The 19,616-nt window shown below is 39.9% G+C and overlaps 1 protein-coding gene across 11 annotated transcripts in view; it reads left to right on the top strand.

Moving 5' to 3' along the window:
- EHBP1 (EH domain binding protein 1) overlaps window positions 1-19,616 on the top strand; it is a 211,109-nt gene that overhangs the window by 143,207 nt on the left and 48,286 nt on the right. For 7 of the 11 annotated variants that reach the window (XM_021555826.3, XM_077781833.1, XM_077781832.1 and 4 more), the window contains one exon: window positions 15,838-15,985. In XM_021555826.3, coding sequence (XP_021411501.1) covers window positions 15,838-15,985 — 148 coding nt within the window. The remainder of the gene's footprint in view (window positions 1-15,837; window positions 15,986-19,616) is intronic. The other 4 variants (XM_031504209.2, XM_021555830.3, XM_031504212.2 and 1 more) reach the window with 1 other exon arrangement.

Here is a 19,616-nt window from a genome sequence, read left to right on the forward strand (position 1 = left end):
GAAGTTGTCTGCATGGACACTGCCCGGCAAGAGCATCTTTTACTATTGCTCTCCTAAGGATTGAGGCCCCTTCTGATGCAGGTCACACTATTGGGAAGCAAAACTTTCTCTTTTAGCCTCAAACTCCTGCTAATGAAATCCAAACAGGAGTAAAAGGAGCTGCCCCAGTGGCATGCAGAGAAGAGGTGCCCCGGGTAGGTGGTGTGAAGTTAGACAATAATGAAGAAGGTGTCCGGGCCATGAAAACCAGCTGGAGGGTATGAGATGGTGAGGGCTTTTCAGGGTGAGAGTTAGGACTGCCAGATTACCCATGGGACCTTATTTCATTTGTTACAGAAGCTGAAAAATTAATTAGAAGCTTGCAGGAAAGGGAAGGGCAGTTTTTTAGGACAGCTTTGGCAGAGCCAAAGTTTCTTGCTGCAACCATCAGAAGCTCAAGGACAATTGTCCTGGAACAAATGGTCCTGGCCCATGTGAAATCTGGGCACTCTTGATGAGTAATTTGTCATATAAGAATGACAGAAGCTCCTCAGCCCTGAAGTGTGTCATGGAGATGTGATTTGGAGACTCTTACAGTTGGTATATAATAATTTACATGATGTAAAGCTGTGTATAACATGTATGTATATGTTACATACATATCCCTACATGTGCATATTCTGAAAGAGAATGCACGTGTGCATCAACATATATAGGTATAAGATAAAACACATTGATTCCCATTTTCCTTCAGCATACTTGATATTAGTAGAGATGAGGCATTTCCATTTGATGTAGTTCTGCCAGTTTTCTACAGGTCATTGCTCATTTGATTGTTAACATATAGCACAGACTTATTTCTATTCATGGCTTTTTGGTCATTAAGGTTAATAATAAGAACTTTGACTCAAAGCAGTGTTGTATGTGTCAGTGTGCAGTAATGTGTAGTAGCGTGTTATCCAAATGAGAGTTGTGATAATGAGAATCAGCATTTAGTAGTGGAAATTGGCCGAGGCTCATTTTCAGGATGGATTGAGATTCAAAAGAAAATGGTTTGAAACAGGAAGATCTAATTTTAAATAAGAAAACTTCGAAGAGATAGTTCAGAGGCAATACTTTTGAAAGTAACTCTTGAAGTTTGCAATTGCACCTTTTCCGATACCTTTTCAGAAAGGGCTTTTAGCATCCTACTCTTTCTGACTGTGCTGCCAGATGAAGCCTGTGCAGTCCTTAGTGACTTTAGAAAAGCCTCATCCCTAGGCCTTGCTGTGAGCACTTTGCATGTGTCGTGAGGCAGCCAGGATTTCTGCTTTCCCAGTGAGCAGCTGACAGCAGTCACCTGGACAATGAGCACACTGAGGAGGGGCAGTGGTGCTGCTCAGGGTCAGCAACAGGGAGGAAGTTTCCAAATCTCTACCATGGCCATAAATGCAGGTTTATTTGGTGTGTGCTGCCTGATTTGTTTTAGTAAAAGTCCATTTTGAAAAACACAGTGTTGCGGTTTCTCCTCTGAGCGCAGAGTACAGCCTCATTTCTCCCATTTCTTCCCTCCTTGCAGCATGGTAGAAGTTATTTCAGTGTTATGTCTGCTTATTTGGTGCTTCTCAGAAGCCTTCAGTCTCAAGCTGTATGCATACCAGACAGCATGTGAAGGTATGTGTGCAGGTATTTGAAGTCTGAGAGGAGACTGCGTTGATCAGAACCGCCTTGAAATCATGCTTATGGTTTGGGAGGATCATAGCTGTGTCATGAAAATTGATGCAGCCCTTTGGAGACTGGAAGAATTAGCTTAAGAGCTCTGTGAACAGAGTTACTGATCCCCTCGTGGATCCCTTTCTCTATGGTAGATTTATAAACAGCTCAGCCTTTCTGCTTGCTTTCTTGATGTATGTGTGCATGTGGTGACTCTTTTACGAGATGCTTCTGTCATTTGCAATCTGATATAGCAGCTGTAATCACTTAGCTTTTAACCAGGAGAGCCTTTTTATTAGCTTACTCATTTTTATTTAACTTGCCTTTGCTCATGGTGAATATCACAGGGCTGGAAGGGACATATCTGCTCCCAGCAGATGCTGTAAAATATCAACCTGTAGTGATGGTTGTTAGCAGCGGCAGCTTGGCTGGAATGTGATGTTGGAAAGGTGAGGAGACTGGAGCTGGGCTATGTGACCCATCCGACAAAGTGACAGGCTAGAGGGGACCACAGGGAGTGGGAAATATTCAGCAGTCATGGGCCTAAAAGGCCTTTCCAGGAGGGGAATCCTCATCTGCAGAACATGGGATGGAATCTCTCATTCTTAAATCGCAGCATAACTCTGCTGTCAGCAAATATTTGTAAAGGCTGTTGGCAAAATCTTCCTATTTTCTTTTAGTGACTGGGCCACATAAAGAATGGAAATTTACTGCAGCTATCATTTACTCTCCAAACTCAAATGGCTATGGTTATGGAGTCAGCATGATTACAGAGAATGGAATTAGGAGTTAAGAAATGCACAGGCAACTTTAATTAACCTCCTTTGTGTATATGCATTATGATGTAGTCTTTAATTATGTGATCACATACTATTTTCCCCAAAGCAATTGTGTCTCATTTTCCTCAGAGGATAGAGGTGATGTAGAAGGCTGTTTGTCCAGAGGACCTCTGTGCTTTTGATTGCAGAAATTGAAAGGTGTACAACAAACCAAGCAGGGACTGCACGGAGTGAAAAGATGAGGTCATGGTTAAGGTGCTTGAAAAAATGAAATGTACTTCTGCCTTTACCCGAGTTCTGATCAGTGCCTCTAAGTCGTTTGAGCCAAATATCCTCCAGGTGGTCACTATTTGTTGTGTCCTTCCTTTCTGGATCGCTTTGAGGCAAAAGTTTGATTTGCAGATATATTGAGCATCCAGGTCTGTCAGGGAAATCAACTGGAGCTGTGCTTGAGACCTATAAATGGCTGTAAAGCTTAGTATAGTGGAAAAAAAATCCAACTAATAGGCTTCCCAGAGCAAGCACCCAGCGACAGATCCCTTTAGCTGGATCTCTCCTCTCAGTTCTCATCAGAAGAGCAGGGTAATAACTCTTCCACGGCTTGTTGGGAGAAGGGAATGTGATTAATGCTCTTGAGGCTCTTAAATGCCACAGAGGTGGGCACTGTGGAAAGAAATCAAGAAATTAACAATTCTGTCTTCAGAGCAAGATTTGAATATCGTGGTGTAAAGGATAATGCTACGTGCTGATGGGCCTGCATATTGAGCAGTGAAAATAAACCCAAGCTCTGAACACCACTGGGTAGAGCTCAGGGCTGGGTTGAAGACCAGGAGATAGTGAAAGTAAAAGGTGGTGCCACAATAAGGCTCTGCTTTAGAGGATACAGAGCAGGATGAAAATTAAGATGATGCCCGCTAGCTTTATTTCTGGCATTTCCTAAATCCTGTGTCAGATTCTTTTAACTTGTTTTTGTAAGCTTTAGCATGCCTGCCTTACAAAAATGCCACATCTAATGGAATTCATGAAAAATAGTGCTCATCTGGCAAAAGATGTGTTTTTCTCCCTGCCAGGGGCTACAGATAGTTTCTGAAGTTACTTGGATTTTGCATGAGCTACGGATTCCTCCTTGGTGAATTTAGGTGCAGGACTGGGCTACCCATGTATGGATTTGGCCGAAAATTTTCCATATTTAAGATCTGGAATAGATTTTGGGATGCAGGAATTCAATAGCGTGATACCTGGAGGGAATCACTCTGTCTTATACCTTTTGTGAAATAGGAAAATAGTAATTCCTTCTTCAGAGCGGCATTCAAGTATAACTGTACTAAAAATTGTGAGGGACTCCATTTGAACAATAAGAATTTAAAACCAGAATAATACAAAGTGACGTGAGGGGGTTTGGAGAGTAATCCTGAGGCTGCTGCTGTGCTTAATTGCAACTGGTGCTACCCTGCTTTCTGTACAGAGAAAGATTTATTATTTTTGTATCATTATGATATATTTATTCAAGCTGAATGACGGCAGTAGCTGCCTCAATGTGTGTATATTGGGAAAAAAAGAAAGATTTGAAAGAGCAGTGGCAATGATGTTCAACTCCTTTAGCAGATTTTGCAGATACAAAGTGCTTCACTGGAAAGCTGTCTCCTCCAAACACATGAACTGTGAGCAGAGGGAGAGGAACGAGCTGTGCCATGAGATTGTTTCTCCTTGCTCAGAATACTGCTTTTTATTACTCCCTTGCTCAAAGGACTTGTTGCAGCTGTATCTAATTCATTTTTAATAAGCTCTTTCTACTTCAGGTGTCAATCTGTTGTGCCCATTACTTTTCATTTTCATAAATATTTGAGTGCAAAATGATAACTTTTTTTTTTTTTTTTTTGCATGCACTGGACTAGTGAAAATGGAAGTTCTTTTTAGAAAGGCTTCAGAAAGTGACAGAATCTGAAAGGTTATGACTCTTTATGATCTTTTATTTTGGTTGCATACATTTGCACAGATACTGGATATGCTGACTGAAAAAAAATTTTAAAAAAGCATTATTTTAAATGCTCAGAAAAAACACTTTAATAAATGATCCCATTTATTGATCATGTCCAGCAATAATAATCTGCTGCCTCTCTGAACTCATAAGCTCCAAACTGTCCAGTCTTACCTCCAATAAGTAAATTGTAGCCAGTGTGAACAGAAGTGGTATCAAAAACAAATTCAGAGTAGACAGCAAAAATAGAATATTTTATTTTGATTGAAAGATGCCTTAAACTCAAGGTAGCCATGCGAGTGTTCTTTCCTCCAATTATATTTTCAGGTTCTTGAAAATGAGTACAAAATAGCCTCATTTAGTATTTTTTTTCAGAACCAGAATCCCTACTTCTATTGCATTAGGAAATGTGTCCAGTTCACTGCTGGATTTTTTTGTAGTCTCCTCAGTTGGAAAAGAAATGTCTGTGATTGAGGTAGTCATGTTAATTCATTTAAGGAAGCACTCTTAAGTTATTATCTTCTTTTTTATTTTTTAAGATTAAGACTTGATCTTTATTAATTAAACATCTAGCATGAATTTATTGAGGTGTAGGACTTTGCAGGTGGCAACCTTGGTCTTTTAATATTAATTGGAAAATATTGATCGAAAAAAGACTAGTCTGTCATGCTGATAATTGCAGCCAGATTTAGATATGATCACTAGATCTTCCCAAGATTACAAAGAAGGAGTTGCCATCTAATTGGTAAAAAGATTGAACATTATTTTGGTAATCCCTGATCTTTGGTAACTTATTCCCTGTTGTTCATTTATGTGTCTTGCCTGTATGCCACTAAAAAGTGCTTAAATATGGTGTAAGCTGATAAGACTATGCTGTGGAGTATTTACATGAGCATTCTAAGTTTTATAGTTGTTTTGACAATATACTTTTCTTTAACTGGAGGTTTGACATGCTGACTGAACACTTCAAACCCACAGCTGACCTGGTATTTACTTCTTTATAGTGACACATTAAGGTTGAGATAGTCTGATCTCAATTCCTTGGTGGCAGGAGCAAGCAACTTGTTTTATTTAACCTTCCACAACAATGAAAAATAAAAATAATCTGTAACTTTCCAAAGAGGTTCTACATCTTTTGACTTCATATTTGTTCTGTTTGAGCTCTTTCTTAGTGTGAAGTTGTGATATTTTACTGTACAAAAATACTGCTGTAGACAAGTCCCCGACGTAGCCGGGAAAATAAATCAATTAGTGCAAGTAAACTCATTTTTAAGAAGAATTAGTATGCATTGTCAGTTTTATAGTAGGAAGGATTTCCTGAATAAAGCATAACCTTTGATAATGCACAACAAATGCTAGTAGTTTCAGTTTTAGATAGAAATGCTTGAATTTCTCCGTTGATTTTTATTGCTGTTATCTCTGTAATATGTATCTGTTTACACCGGTTAAGGATCTGGCCTAAATATATAAATTTATTTATTATGTGGCTGTAAATTCAAGGTGCTGCACAGTCTGCAGCCATACCATTACCTCGCACGCTGACAGAAAATAGGCTGGCAGTTTATTAATGGAATTTTAAGATCATCCAAACAAAATTGGTTCCAAAATCTTAGCGTCTTCTATCCATTTATAAATATTAGGGGGAGGGGGAAAAAAAAGTCTCTGTTTCAGAGCTATCCCTTTGTGTGCAGAGTGAGCCCCGGGTTTCTCAGCCCCTGGAATGCTCTTTTGCCATCGCTGCTAATAGCTGTGGACGTTTTCCGTGTGGATGTTCAGCGCACGCTGTTGTGAATCCCAGGATGATATCGCCATTACTTAGAGCTGTATTTTGCATTGCCTATTCTGTGATTGCTCAGCATGCACAAGGGTAGAGTTAAAATCTTTATTCATTTCATTTAAAAATGTTTCTTTTGTTCTCCTTATCGTGTTCTGGCTTTCCCAAGGATATATGCCTTGAACGAAAAGTCACATGTGCATTACTAATTGTGTGCCATTGTATTTACAGTTCCTAGTGGTGGCACTGTGAAGCTACTAATTCTTTTGCTTCACTTGATGTAAAATAATCTGAGTGTCTTTGATAGCAGTGAAACAGTATTAATTGTTTTGTACATTTCTTGGTCACTCTTCTTAGGTGGTCTTCATAATCTATTAGAACTTTCAGCCAGATTTTTGTAATGTCATGCCTCCAGCAGTGATTAAATTGGTAATTAATGAACAGTCCTTGGCAACATAAACCACATCCCGTTAATTTTCCCTTTTGAGTTTTTCGAAGTTGTCGTCTCTGTCAGAAAGCATTGCGCCACCTTGCTACGGCCCCTTGGCATGGAACCACAGCGACGGGATTTTTTGCAGCCATTAGTAGATCAGAGCAGTAATTTCACAGTATTTTGGTCAGGGTAATTATAGTACCAAGTACCGAGTAGAGTTGGGAATTCACACAAGAAGTCCAGAAATACCAGGTGAGCTTCCTTGTGTTCACTGGGACGTTATGATTAGTTTAATTGGGCTTTGTTTGATTTCAGCCGCGGAGACTCTTTGTGCCACGGCACTGCAGCCACTTTCCACTTTAGTGTTTCTGACCTGCATTGACAGGAACTGGTGCAAAAATGAACTCTTTGAAGTGGGGCTCTTTGGAGAGGGCAACTAAAAAAGGGGAAGAGTGATGTGTAAGTAGTGTACTGTAGCAAAGCGCGACACCAGCCAAACACCCTGCGCTTTGCGGGTGATGTGATTCAAATTCTTCCATACTTCCAACCGGAACAGATAATATTTCTGCTACATTTGGGCAAATCTCGAGTAAATGGCTGCATTTTAAAACACAGCCTGTTTTTAATAGCTGGCTTTTGCATAGCAACTGCTGTTCTACCTCCCTTTGAAGATACAGTTGTTTCTCTCACCAGAAATTCTGTGAATCGTCTATTTAGTCCCGCAAACAAATCTGGGCAAATGCATTAATGAGACCGCAGCTGCACTTAGCAGTTCACATGTCACAAAATAGTAGGTAAAGGCATTCATACTTGAGTGACTGACTATAGGTGTAGTGGCCTTCAGCAGTACATTGTGCACATTAAACTTTAAATAGTCACTTGCCTGTTGGCTTCTGAATGAAAGGACTGTCACTGGTCACTTCTCCTAAAGCCTTAATGAAACCAAATAGTTTGCTACGAGTTTGGGCCTAACCATTGGGGTGTTTCATGCAGTCTTGTCAGTTGATGTTCATGAATTGACTTGAACGAAGATCAAAGTGTTTCTCAAAATGGAGAAGCGGGGAGAGAGACAGCTCCTTCAATTGCACCACAAGAGCTAATCAAGCCATCAGTTCTTTATGCACTCTGCGTGCCTTTAGAATTTAATACCCAATGGTTTGTCAGGACAAATTGAAATTCGGGGGTTGGCGGGGAGCGGGGGGAGGCAGACAGTGTCCCTCCTCAGCCTGCTGAAAAGAAAAGAAGCGCTTCACTCTTCTGGAGGATCGTTTTGATAAATTTTATCATTTCATGTAAAACTGCAATGTTGATTAAATGTTTGGGGTTGAAAAAAGAAGTTACGGTGAAGGATTCAATGGGCATTGTGCACCTTAGCACTGAGTAAAGATTCAGGTTCAAAGTGAAAGAGAAACTAAACTCGGGGTGATTTTTTTGTTTCTTTGATTGCTAATGAACTTTTTTTTTTCTTTTTTTTTTTTTTTTTGCCTGGACATTTTAAATTGGATTCAGAAGATAGATTTTTGAGTGTCAGTTAAAACAAAGTCATGTGAAAATGCCTCTCTCTCTCCCTCCCTCCCCTTCTCTCTTTTTAATTGATATGATTTAGGCAGAGGAAAATGGTAAGGGGGATTTTTCTATTGCAGAAGCAATTTTTAAGGGATTTAGTCTTATTTAGCCTGAAGGTCTTCACACTAATGAGAGCACTTAAGTTACGTCCAGGCGTTGATTAGACAGCTCATCTATCAACTGGAGCATGAGAATTTGTATTTTAGGTACCTTTTATACATTATAATTTTTCTTTATTACTTTAGACTTTATTTTCCACAAATCTTTAATTGCCTTCTTTCACATCTAAGGTGTCTGTAACTCAGCTGACAGAGTACAAATGTAGAGCAGGGAAATACTCTACGTTTGATGTTGAGTGCATTTCAATACATTTTGATAATACCAAAATTTGGACAATATCAAAACTGCATCTTGTAGAAATTGGTGTGCTGGATGCAAATTGCCACCGAGGTACCTTCCTTAAACTGCCACAAGCTCCCTCAAAGTCTAAATGCATTTATTCAGGAAACACAGAAGTGTATATGCATATTTAAATGGCCAGCTACTCCCCCCCCATCCCCAAATTGTGAATGCTCTCTCTACCTGTAGTTTTTTTTGCCATGTTTAAAACACAATAGCATCTTAATTATTTTCTGAACCATTCTGAAAAGTACAGCTTTTGTAACTTTTTGACATTTCAGGTTTAAAAAAAATTAAAACGTTGCCACCAGCTTGCACTATGAGCAGCCTGTAATAACAGTTAAAAAAGCTTTCTGAACTATTTGACAAGATTTCTTAGTGCTGAGGCCATATGCTGTAGCCTTTAAGCTATTTCTTCCTATCAGTTTCATTATCACCTGCCTCTGAGTCTCCAATATCATCAGTAAGCACATGCAGAATCATAATTATGCCATGTACAAGTTCTTTGATAACATGTACAGTTTTCTTCTTAATTCTTTATCAAATGCATTGATCGTGGCATGTGTGCATTGATCCAGGTCCACCATCTGGCTGTGTGTGATAAGCACAGTGGCATCTTTGCATTTCCACTGTCATTCATTGCGCTACAATTTGGCTGCAGGGGAGTAGTGGCTGGGATTAGCCCTGTTCTGCTACTTACTTGCATTTTAAGTTGACACCTCTACAGCGGCTCAGACCACATTACAAACTGAAACACATACGCACGACTTAGTGATGTGACACTCCTCAATAAGCTTACTCCACTAGCTACTCAACAATCTGTAATTGGATTTGTAGGAATAACAGCAAAAGATTTCCTAAGAATTGCTGGGGACAGAAGGTGAAGTTTTCTCATTATTGGCAAAAGGCTAGGTATAGATCTTAGGCGATTGGTATTTTCCATTAAAAAAACCTGCCAGCAGTTTGCAGGACTTTTTCAAAAAAAAAAAAAAAAAAACAAAAAAACCCAGCAAAAATAGGGTCCAGGGAGATGTGGGGTTTGCACTTGTTCTTTTCATTCTCATCACATAGAAGCAGACAGGGATCTTGTTACCCTCCCCCAGAAATGGAGAGAAGGCGGGGAGGAAAAGCAACTTTGGGAGGCCCCCTGCAGCCCGCTGGCTTTGTTGGGCTGGGAGTGACCCGGGAGCATTCCTCAGGAGGGCACGTCCCCTCCCTTGGCCCGAGCAGGAGGCTTCCCAGGATGGCAGTCTGAGAGATGCTGCTCTCCAGCTTACGCATCCCAAACACTTGCCAAAAGTCTTTGTTTCATAACACCACTTTTTTTTTCTTTTTTTTTTTTCTTTTTCTTTTTTTTTAAATTATAAAGTCAAGTTTACACAAGAGAAAATCCCTTAAGTGGAGCTCGACGAATGTTGACTCCTACAATGAGTAAGCAGCTTTCTTAACTTCTGTCTGTACCTCGGCTGTGGAGAGGCTCAGAAAACACCATCTTTAGCCCGTTCATCTGGGAGTCTGCCCTGTCTGCATGGGGGCACTGTTTTAGGATATTTCTGAGCCGGCGTTCTCGAGCCCGTGTTTGTGGGTCATGCCAAGAGCACTGACGGTCACGGTGACAGGCAGAACAAGCTCGTGGATCCCAGCACCTTAGGTGATTGTTGGCCTTAATTATACTTCCCGGATGGGGGAGAGCACCAACTTGCCTAAGCAGGGAAAATTCCAGAGCAGAAGTTAGTGGAGGCCTTTGTCTCTGCTTTTGGTTTAGGTCTCGGCGGTGTTTCCTGGTGTTCCTCTGCACCAGCGCGAGCAAGCGAGGGCAGAAGGGAAGAACAACGTGATTTTGGGATTGGGTATCTCAGCCTGTCCCTGAAACTTGCAGTAGAGCCAAGTGCAGCGTGCAACAGTCGAGATCACCTCTGTCACAGAGATGTGCAGCTCCGAAATGGTTAAATGGGTTAAATCTTATTTATCTGAATAGAACTTGGGGGCTGTTTAGCAGAAATGCTCCAGCACAAATACCTGTGGTTCACTTTGACGTTACAATTTTTTTGTTGGTTTCTTTACTTATAAATACTTGAACTGTTAGACCTTTTACTTTTTTCTCTGAGAAAGATGTATTTGTACCAGATTAGAAAAGCTAAACTGTTTCTTTACATTGAATAATCAGCCTGTCATGACAAATCTATCTACTTCTGCATGAGTAGGTGCCAGTTTGACTAGCTTCTTTTAGGCTCACACTGAGTTTTAAGCTGGATCCGTGTGCATGACTGGCAGTGCATTTGTTGGACCAGATCTAAGGAGCCAGAGAGCGTTCAGCTCCTTTTTGCCTACAAAAGAGCAGCCAGACAACCAGCAAGAGGCCTTGGATGTAGCACAAGGTGATACTTACTTAGTCAGCCATTCTTTTTTTCAAATATTTTTTTTTTCCATTCAGTAAACTAAGAGTTTTTCAGTTTCACAATGACACAAGGAATTAAATTATCAGTGGATTGTTTTTCTACAGCCACCATTCTTCACACAGAAACACTGTACCAAGTGCGTTGTCCATTTTCCAGAACAACATAAAATTATTTTTAAAATTAAAAATAGAAGAAATTGTTTGCTACTCCTTTAAAAATGCCTCCTTGGTTTAAGGAGATGTTTTCTATTTTACAGCCACACCACCCAATTTTATTGTGAATTTTGGAAGCTTTTTTTATTAAGGGGGACAGCTTTGTTAAGATATTGTTTGTGATTCTTCCAGTTTTAGACTTTGAGCTACTTCCATGTTCATTCTGTCTTTTCTCATCAGTGTGTCGGTGCCATAGCTCCTAAGCCAATAGCTACTTAGCAGTTTGATACTTTTTTGTGATATGCATTCATAAAAAAAAGCTTTCAAGCTACGTGCAGTTTATGATAGTGGGGTAGCTGATGTAGACACCAGGCAGAAGGCAGAAAATACCCAAGATGTTTATGTCTGTCTTTGCTTACCACCTCCTATGATCTGAATAGCCACAGAAATCCAAAGCCACTTTTGTTTATGCCGAGTGGTCCTTGCTTAGCAATCCATATTTTGCTCACTACCTGTGTGTTTTGAGCTGTTCTGAAGCAGTGCTAGAGACCAAACATAAATGCGATCCCCAGGGTGATCAAAGATTTAATCTGACCAGATGGGACAAACTTGAGAAAGATTTTGACTTTCCACTCTGTTTTGCAACAAGAAAGGCTGATTTTTTTTTCTCCCGTCCTTTCTTTGTTAGCAAAGGCAGAGATCAGGCCATCCCCAGAGGAATGAGCAGGTGTGGCCATTTACAAGCATGTCTGGTTATATTATAAACCAACATAAGAAAAGTTTGAAATGGTTTGAAAAGATCTGCTAAACAGTTTTAATGTTTCATCCCAAATCCTATTTACTCAAACAAGAGCCGATCAAGGTCACAGTACAACCCAGCCTGCTCAAACCTTTAAAGCTTGTGTAATTTTATTTATTTTATTTATTTTTTCTTTTAATTCTGTCTTCTCTTCTAACTGAATAGGTACATTTTGATAATCCTGAATAGGTACATTTTGGTAATCCTTGCCTCTGGACAAGCACAGAAGTCTTTTTCTTTCTGAATGGCTAATAACAGAGCCGTTCTTCCTGTCTAATGATGAAAGAGTCAAGTTCTTTCTCCTAGATGTACTGTGCACTCACGGCTGACCACGAACCATTTTGAAACCTACAGCTTCAGGAATTGCTCCCTCTCGTACAATCCTGGTTTGATTTTGTTGCCGTGCATTGCAAGTAATTTACCACATTTTTAAAATTTTACTTTTGTCCCCAAGTCTGTGGACACAGTAAAGAATTTACTTTTTCAGCGTCAACTAAATGCAGTTCACCACATTGTATTTTTTTTTACAGAGAGGATGATACATTATCAGAATTCTGATTTAAAGTCAGTTTGGATCCTCCCAAAATCCTACCAAAGGAGGACTGAAAATCCTTAGCGAAGGTTTTGTGGTTTATTTTCCTTTTCTTTTTAACGTGAGAAGATTGCAAAATGTTTAGTCATTTAAGGCGATGGTTTTTAAGGGGGTGTTTGAGGGTTTTTTTGCCCTGAAAGACTCACTATTTTGCCGAGTTGGGCAGCTCTCAGCTGGCTGGGTAATGATCTCGGACACTGCCCTGCCGGCGTTTCACGTTCGGATTCACCTTCCCGAGCGCACGGCATCATTTTTGGCCAAAGTCACGTCAGTCATCGCCGTCTGCGGCGAGTACAAACAGGACCCCCTAATGGCAGCCATTTTTATTTGTTTCTTAAGATCCAAAGGCTGCTGAAAGAACAATTGGATAAAGTTGAGGATTGGAGAAGCTTGATTTTCTTGTTCCAGTGAAATGAAACTCCCGTCCTTTTTTTTCTTCCCCTTTCCCTCAAAAGCCGGAGTCAGCTAGGGGGTTGTAGCTGTGTCAAAGCCGTTGGGATGCCACTGCTGATCACTTTAATTACTAGGACTAAGGAGGATAAAATTAAAAGTAGCACCATTGAAGCAGTGGAAGAAAGCTTGCCGAGATGTCAGTGAACTGTGAAATATAAAAATTGCATACCAATACATTTTTATAGGAGGGAAACAAGGAATTACATTACTTATTCTTGAAGAGTTTGTCCTTAAATAGTGAAGTTTTCCTCGCTGTGCATCTGCATGGCAGATCTTTAAACCATTACAAAATAGTTGGGAGGAAATAACAAAGAAAACTAATGTCTCTTTGGCATGTCAGAGGGTGGAAGATTTTACTGAGTTTTCAGCTGTACAGGGAAAAATAAGTCACTGTATGTGTGTTTGCTCGGTCCTTTCTTGGTGCAGTGCTTCTTTTCATATCTCCTAGGTTGGCTTTTTTTTATATTTTTGTTCATGCCTCTGTACCTCTCTCAAGTCCTTTACAAATTCTAGCTTGATATGCTGTTTAGCTATTTTTCTATACCTCAGAACTTACTCTCTCTACTCTTTCTGCTCTCAATTTCATTGCCCCTTCTTAGCAGTGTTTCTTCTGCCAAGCTCAGTAACTGAGGGTTGGAATACCTGAATTGAATTTAAGCACGAACCAGGCTGGTTTTTCCCTTATCCGCTGGTGATGATTGGCTTAATCAGCACAAACACAAGCCACCATAATCTGTGTTTGCTTGGAGATCCCCGGGATGTTAATGACTATGCTAATAATTCAGGATGCAAGTTCTCTTTCAGGAGGAAGGGAGGAAAGAGGGCGAGATCAGCCAGCTCAGTTTAGGGAATTTTTGTCACAAACACGTAACTGGCCCTATTTTAAATTACATGTGCTGAAGTAGATTAAATTGTTTGACGTTAAACCGTGTGGGGATCTTAGTTTTGTACATTCGTTCTTAGAAGTCATTTAAGTTCCTATATCCAAGGAATTAGGAATATTAAAGATTTGAGCAGTTTTATTTCAAGTAAAATTCAATGTAATTAATGTTACCAAATACTGTGGGTCGAAATAAAACCGTTTGCTGTGTCAGTTGGCTGGCTAGAAATTAAATTAAATTGATCTATTATAGTGCACAGGAGGAGGAGAGGGGGGGAAAGCTTTCCAGTTGTCTTTCTAATGTGTACTTTACCAAATAAATTTTTGATAGAACTGTTGCTCTGTGCCTTCTGGGAAGTTAAAGGGTGAGAAAGCAAACAAAGCCCATGTGCCATCCCGCTGCCTCGCAGGGCCAGGCAGAATTGTCTTTCCAGGGGAGAACATTAGGAGAAAAGTAAATCAAAGCAATCTGATAGGGAATGGGGACTCTGTCACTCAGAGGCGAGATATTGTGCTGTGTCCATATACTTTGTTTACTGTAGGGTTTTATGAGTTGTAACCTGCCCATGCAAGCTGTTAATGAGGCTAAATCTTTCTGCTTGAGGATTGAATTACAGCACACCTCTGGGCTAATGGTTATAAACAGAAAGTCCCATTAGGGCTGCATTCTGATTCAGTCATTTGCATTTTTTCTATTGTGCCGAGAACAATGCTGAGTAAATAGCTACAAACAAACAATTTACATGGAAATGGATAAAATGTACCTAATTAGTATTTTGCGCTTGTTTTATTAATGATTGCTTAAACTAAATAGCACTTAGCAACAGCTCTCACCAGCCTCTGCAGGTGTGGGATGCTCAAGTTTCTGGGCTGGTGGGAAGGCTGCCAGAATGGCTCTCCAAAATTAGGCAGTTTGTTATATTCCACTTAGTTCAGGTCAACAGCCTGTACCTGGGATTTATCCAGGTCATTATGTCAATAATCCATAAACTTATTGGCAGGTTAGATTTAAGCCAAGCACTGACTTCTTTGCACTTTATGGGCATTTCTGATATTGAGGGGAGGGGAAGAACATTCCTAACTTAGCAAAAATCCCATGCTTATGGTGAAAACTGAAATAGTTTCTCTTATGGAGACTGTGGAGTCTTACAGATGTCTTTAAACAGATCTTTTTCTGAAGTTTGTTTCATCGTGGTGGGTTAGTCTTTTACAAAATGTCACGCTGCAGAACTTTGTTTATTTATGTAACTGAAATATTATCATGCTTCTAATTTACAAGCTTCAGTGAGACAGCACTATCTGGCATGGTTCAAGTATGATTCCTTTAATTATTGACCAAAGCCCCACTAGTAGGATGTTTTAAAGGGATGCAAAGTCTTTTCTGCTCTGAGTGCATCTATTGTTCCTTCAGTAATTTTCAGTAGTGTTTTGGGGTTTTTTGAAAGAAAAATATCCGTTGAAGTCAAAGAACATGCCTCAGATTTGATGCCACTTTATATTTTGAAGTCAGCTTGGTGCTTGGAGTAACCAAGAGCAATGTCTGGCTTCTCAATTCAGTTTTGTGGCAGACTACTACTCAAATGAGTCATTCAATTTAGTAAAACTATTTTATAGCCACGGTAAATCTTCACTCAAATCACTCATTGGGTGTGATTACTTTGAGACTAAAGTGCCTGCAAATTTTCATCAAGGTGTTGTCATAGAACGTAATTTCTAAAAGCTTTACATTGCAAATCATCAGGTTTCTAATGCAGCAGTAATTTGGGGAATGCTTAGAAAAAATAATCTGATGCATGGATGTCTTTAAAAATTGTGGTGTGACACCCAACTGATATCGAGCGTCCTATTTATAATGTGGGCCAAGCACCATGCTGTAAACCAGTTCCTATCATGATGATCAGATTGAGAATGAAATTGCATTTCTGTCAATTACTGAGTTGGCAACTGTTCAATATATCTTAGCAGCAAGATGAAGAGCGGCGTCGGCAGCTGAGAGAGAGAGCTCGTCAGCTAATAGCAGAAGCTCGATCTGGAGTGAAGATGTCAGAACTTCCCAGCTACACTGAAATGGCTGCAGAAAAGTTGAAAGAAAGGTCAAAGGCATCTGGAGGTGAGCTGAGGAACCTTGTGTCTTATTCCTATGGCAGCCTAGAAACCAGAGACCTTTTTGGGTGTCACTTTTATTCACACTTCAAAACGGCGTTGTTCATCAGGTGAACGTATCAAAAGACCTGGCCGTAGATGTGTTTCCTAAATCCACGTTGTGTCACTTAATTGCCAGCAGTTATAAGAAAAGCATACATGTGATTGAAAGAAAAATATGTTGTGTGAACACGTAGCTCATGTTAGCCCATTATTTACAGATTTCTCATTACTCACGGTTTTTTAGAATTTCATGGTTGGTGGTTCTCTTCAATATGTATTTTTATATAGGAGCATGGGCATCATTTTGGGGAAAAACATCATTTGAAATATTTAAGAAACATTACTTTGTATTAAATGTGTTCAAAACAAGAAAATTATAAAGGTGGCCTGTGAGAGGTGGGGGCAACAACCTTTTGACTTTAAATGGCAGTCTTTTGACAGACCACTTGCTTTTGCAGGTTTTGAGTTGTAATATTGCTATAATGTTATTAAGCTGGCTTTGAAATACCATTAAAATTCATATACCTGCCAGTGCTATGAGCTGGAGTAATGTAGTGTCACTCAAACTCAAATGGGTGCTGAGCACACGTTTCATTGCAGGCTTCTTGCTGTTTTAATGTCTTCTACATATTCTAAGGGAAATAGTCTTTCTCAAACTAACTTGTAATCATAAGCCAAAGTGTAAGGAAAATCCAGCTTGATACTGACAATGCATGTAGATGCAACAAAAATATTTCTTTCTTCTCTACTACGTGTATTTTATATGCCTAATATTTAAATACAGTCTTGTATAAATAAGCCCTGTTCCATTTAACACCAAAGAGAAAGCAGTGAGTTGTACATCTCCCTTGGAGTCTGGTCTTCAGTTTTGCTCTCTTTGCCCAGCAAACCAAGCTTGCCAACATAACTCTCTTTTGTGACAAGTAGAGGAACTGTACCCTTGATGGCAGTAAGACAGGCTGAGCCAGACAACACAGGACTTGGTATTGCCTAGGCCAGGGTGTTCCTCATCCCCCTTCACAGTTCATGACTCCACATCCTACATTATTTCATTACTTCCTCCTCCCTGTGCCATCATGCCTGTGCATAACTGTTCCTGCCATACCTCCTCTCAAAGTAAGGTATTTGTTTCTATCCTGGATAACAGTGACCCTGTTTTGTTGCAGTGACTCTCTGCAGAGTTGCTAAATATCCCAGTGTGCTGCTTTCTGGGATGTGGTCATCCTGTTCATATTTTCCTCTGTATTTTGCCTTTGGTCTTCCTGCCCTCCATGCAGATTGTAAGCAGCCAGAGAGGTAGCTGTGCATATATATTAAAAGAAAACTGTATTTGTAGGGGGAGGTTGCATATGCACCCAGAGAGTTTGGTGTTACTAAAGGAGCAGACAGTTATCAGCACTGATGACAACTCATTTATAAAGCAATCACCACTCCACCTATTGGGTTTTATCCAGTGCAGAAATTTCCCAGCTTTCCACTTATGCATTGATTTATACTTCCTGCATTAATTTTTTTTATTCATCCAATAGTTTGGCCAATCCTTTTGGACCTAAATTTTTCATTCCCTGCTTTGTTTCATGCCTCTTTCCTCTTTTCATGTTAGCGTGCATTTTATAGCATTCTCTTCTGCTTCTTCCTTCTCAGTTTTCCTTATGGCACATCTTCTATATAATTCTGTCACACCACTGGTATTTCCAGGTGCTACACCAAATCTCCCCCAAAGAAATTAATTTTTCTAAAATGTAGTAGTTCTGTGAAATGGCACCAACAAATGAATTGGAATTATTCTGGGTTTAGTATTTTTTTGTTTTTCAATTTCCACCAACAATTAGGATTTAATAGACAGTCTCCTTATTACTACTGGACTTCGAATGTTTTCCCTAACTGCATTCACATTTTTATTGTGTAGAGTCCTGTATTCCCTACAAAGTACCCAAGACAAACTTATTTTTTTGTGTCTTCTGAGCTCTCTTGTCCATTATACATCATTAATCTCTTCTTCTGCATGGATTGCAATTACATTTTGATTTACAAAAAGGGAATGTACTAAACAATTTTACTCTCAAGTTATTTAAAAAAAAAGTGATATTTCAGCTCTGGGATTCTGGAGTCTTTAAAGACTAACTTCTTCCTTATAAGTGTAGGTAAAAGTGTGATCTCCTCCATTGTTTCTATGTGCTCATTAAGAATTTCATGCTTTGGCACTGGTGCAATATTCTTTCTTAAAAGGCTTTATTTAACCAAGGTCTGAGAAACTCAAATTACTACGGCAAGTTGAAACTTTCCTGGATAAGCAGCATCCCTAGCTATGAAATCCAGTCTTTTACATAGGTTATTTGGCATGTGAGACAGAAAATACTTCTTCCTGCCAACTGCCAGAGGGTTTGGGATGGCAGCTTCAAATTTATTAGATGTCCTATTAGCTTCGGGCCGATAAGCGGATGCCTGGAGATGGATCCAGGGACAGGATCGAGATAGAGATCCAAATATCCCCCCTTTTCCCAGCAGCACTGGGACAACAGAGCTGACATATTAGCTAGGAATTGTCCCTGAGCAGTGCAGCCCCCGTCTGCCCTTCTGGGACTTGGGTGGTGTGTTTTCTTTACTCTCTGGCACATCTCCATCCTTTATTTGAGCTGGCGTGGCTGGGAGGAAGTGGCTCGGACCCAGCGGTGGTGAGGACAGGGTCTGCTCAAGATTTCACTTCTCAGGCAATGATCTTCAGGGAATCTATGTGATGGCACAGCCTTAGCATCATGCTTGGTCTCCAGTTCATGGAACAAGTGTTAGGTCCTTAATATTTTTAGCAGGCAGTGTTTCTATCTGTCGACAGTTAACTGCTGTCATTTCTTGTCCTGACATCTGATTTCTTCTACACAGAACCAGTATTTCAACTCTGCATTTCCTCCATTCCCCACCTTTGCTGCCTTTATTGCTGTGCACAGGCTCCTGCCACATCCTGTAGCCTTAAAGCGAACTCTGTACCTGGAAGTAAATAAACGAAATATCTCAACATCCACAAGCCTGAAGGACTTCCCAGAGTCAATGCTGAAGGCTGGAGATGTCTTCCCTGAAGAGCAAGTGCTGTTTGCAGCTTCTCCCAGTAAAGTGATCCAGCCCCCATCAATGCTTTTGCTCCACTATGAAAATTACTCCTTTTTCATTTAATCTAGAAATTGATGCAGTCAGCTGAAAATCCTTCGCATTTTGACAAGCTTAAACCAAGTCAAGAGAATATCAGTTTAACCACAAATTAAGCCTCACCTTAATCTGAGTAGTAAGAGGTATAAAATGACCTTTCCATCAATATTTTGTCATTTTCACGTGATTCCAAAAGATACTTACTTCTCTTTCTGCAGTCCAGACTGCAATCCATGCTGTGCAGGAGCTGGTCAGTGCTGTTAAGTTGTTGACTCAATTTATCTTTTATTTTATTAATTCCTTCATGACATAGTAAAGCTTTACTGTTTTTCTGGGATTCAAATATACATTCTTTCCAAGGAAGCAGTTCTTCAGTCCTTCAGTCGTCTTCTAAATGTCTGCCCTGGTTCTAGACCAAGTGCTTTAAGTTTTTCACACTAGCAATTTGTTCTTTT

The sequence above is a fragment of the Lonchura striata genome, chromosome 3 (assembly GCF_046129695.1).
Source record: "Lonchura striata isolate bLonStr1 chromosome 3, bLonStr1.mat, whole genome shotgun sequence".
NCBI classification, from domain to species: Eukaryota; Metazoa; Chordata; class Aves; order Passeriformes; family Estrildidae; genus Lonchura; species Lonchura striata.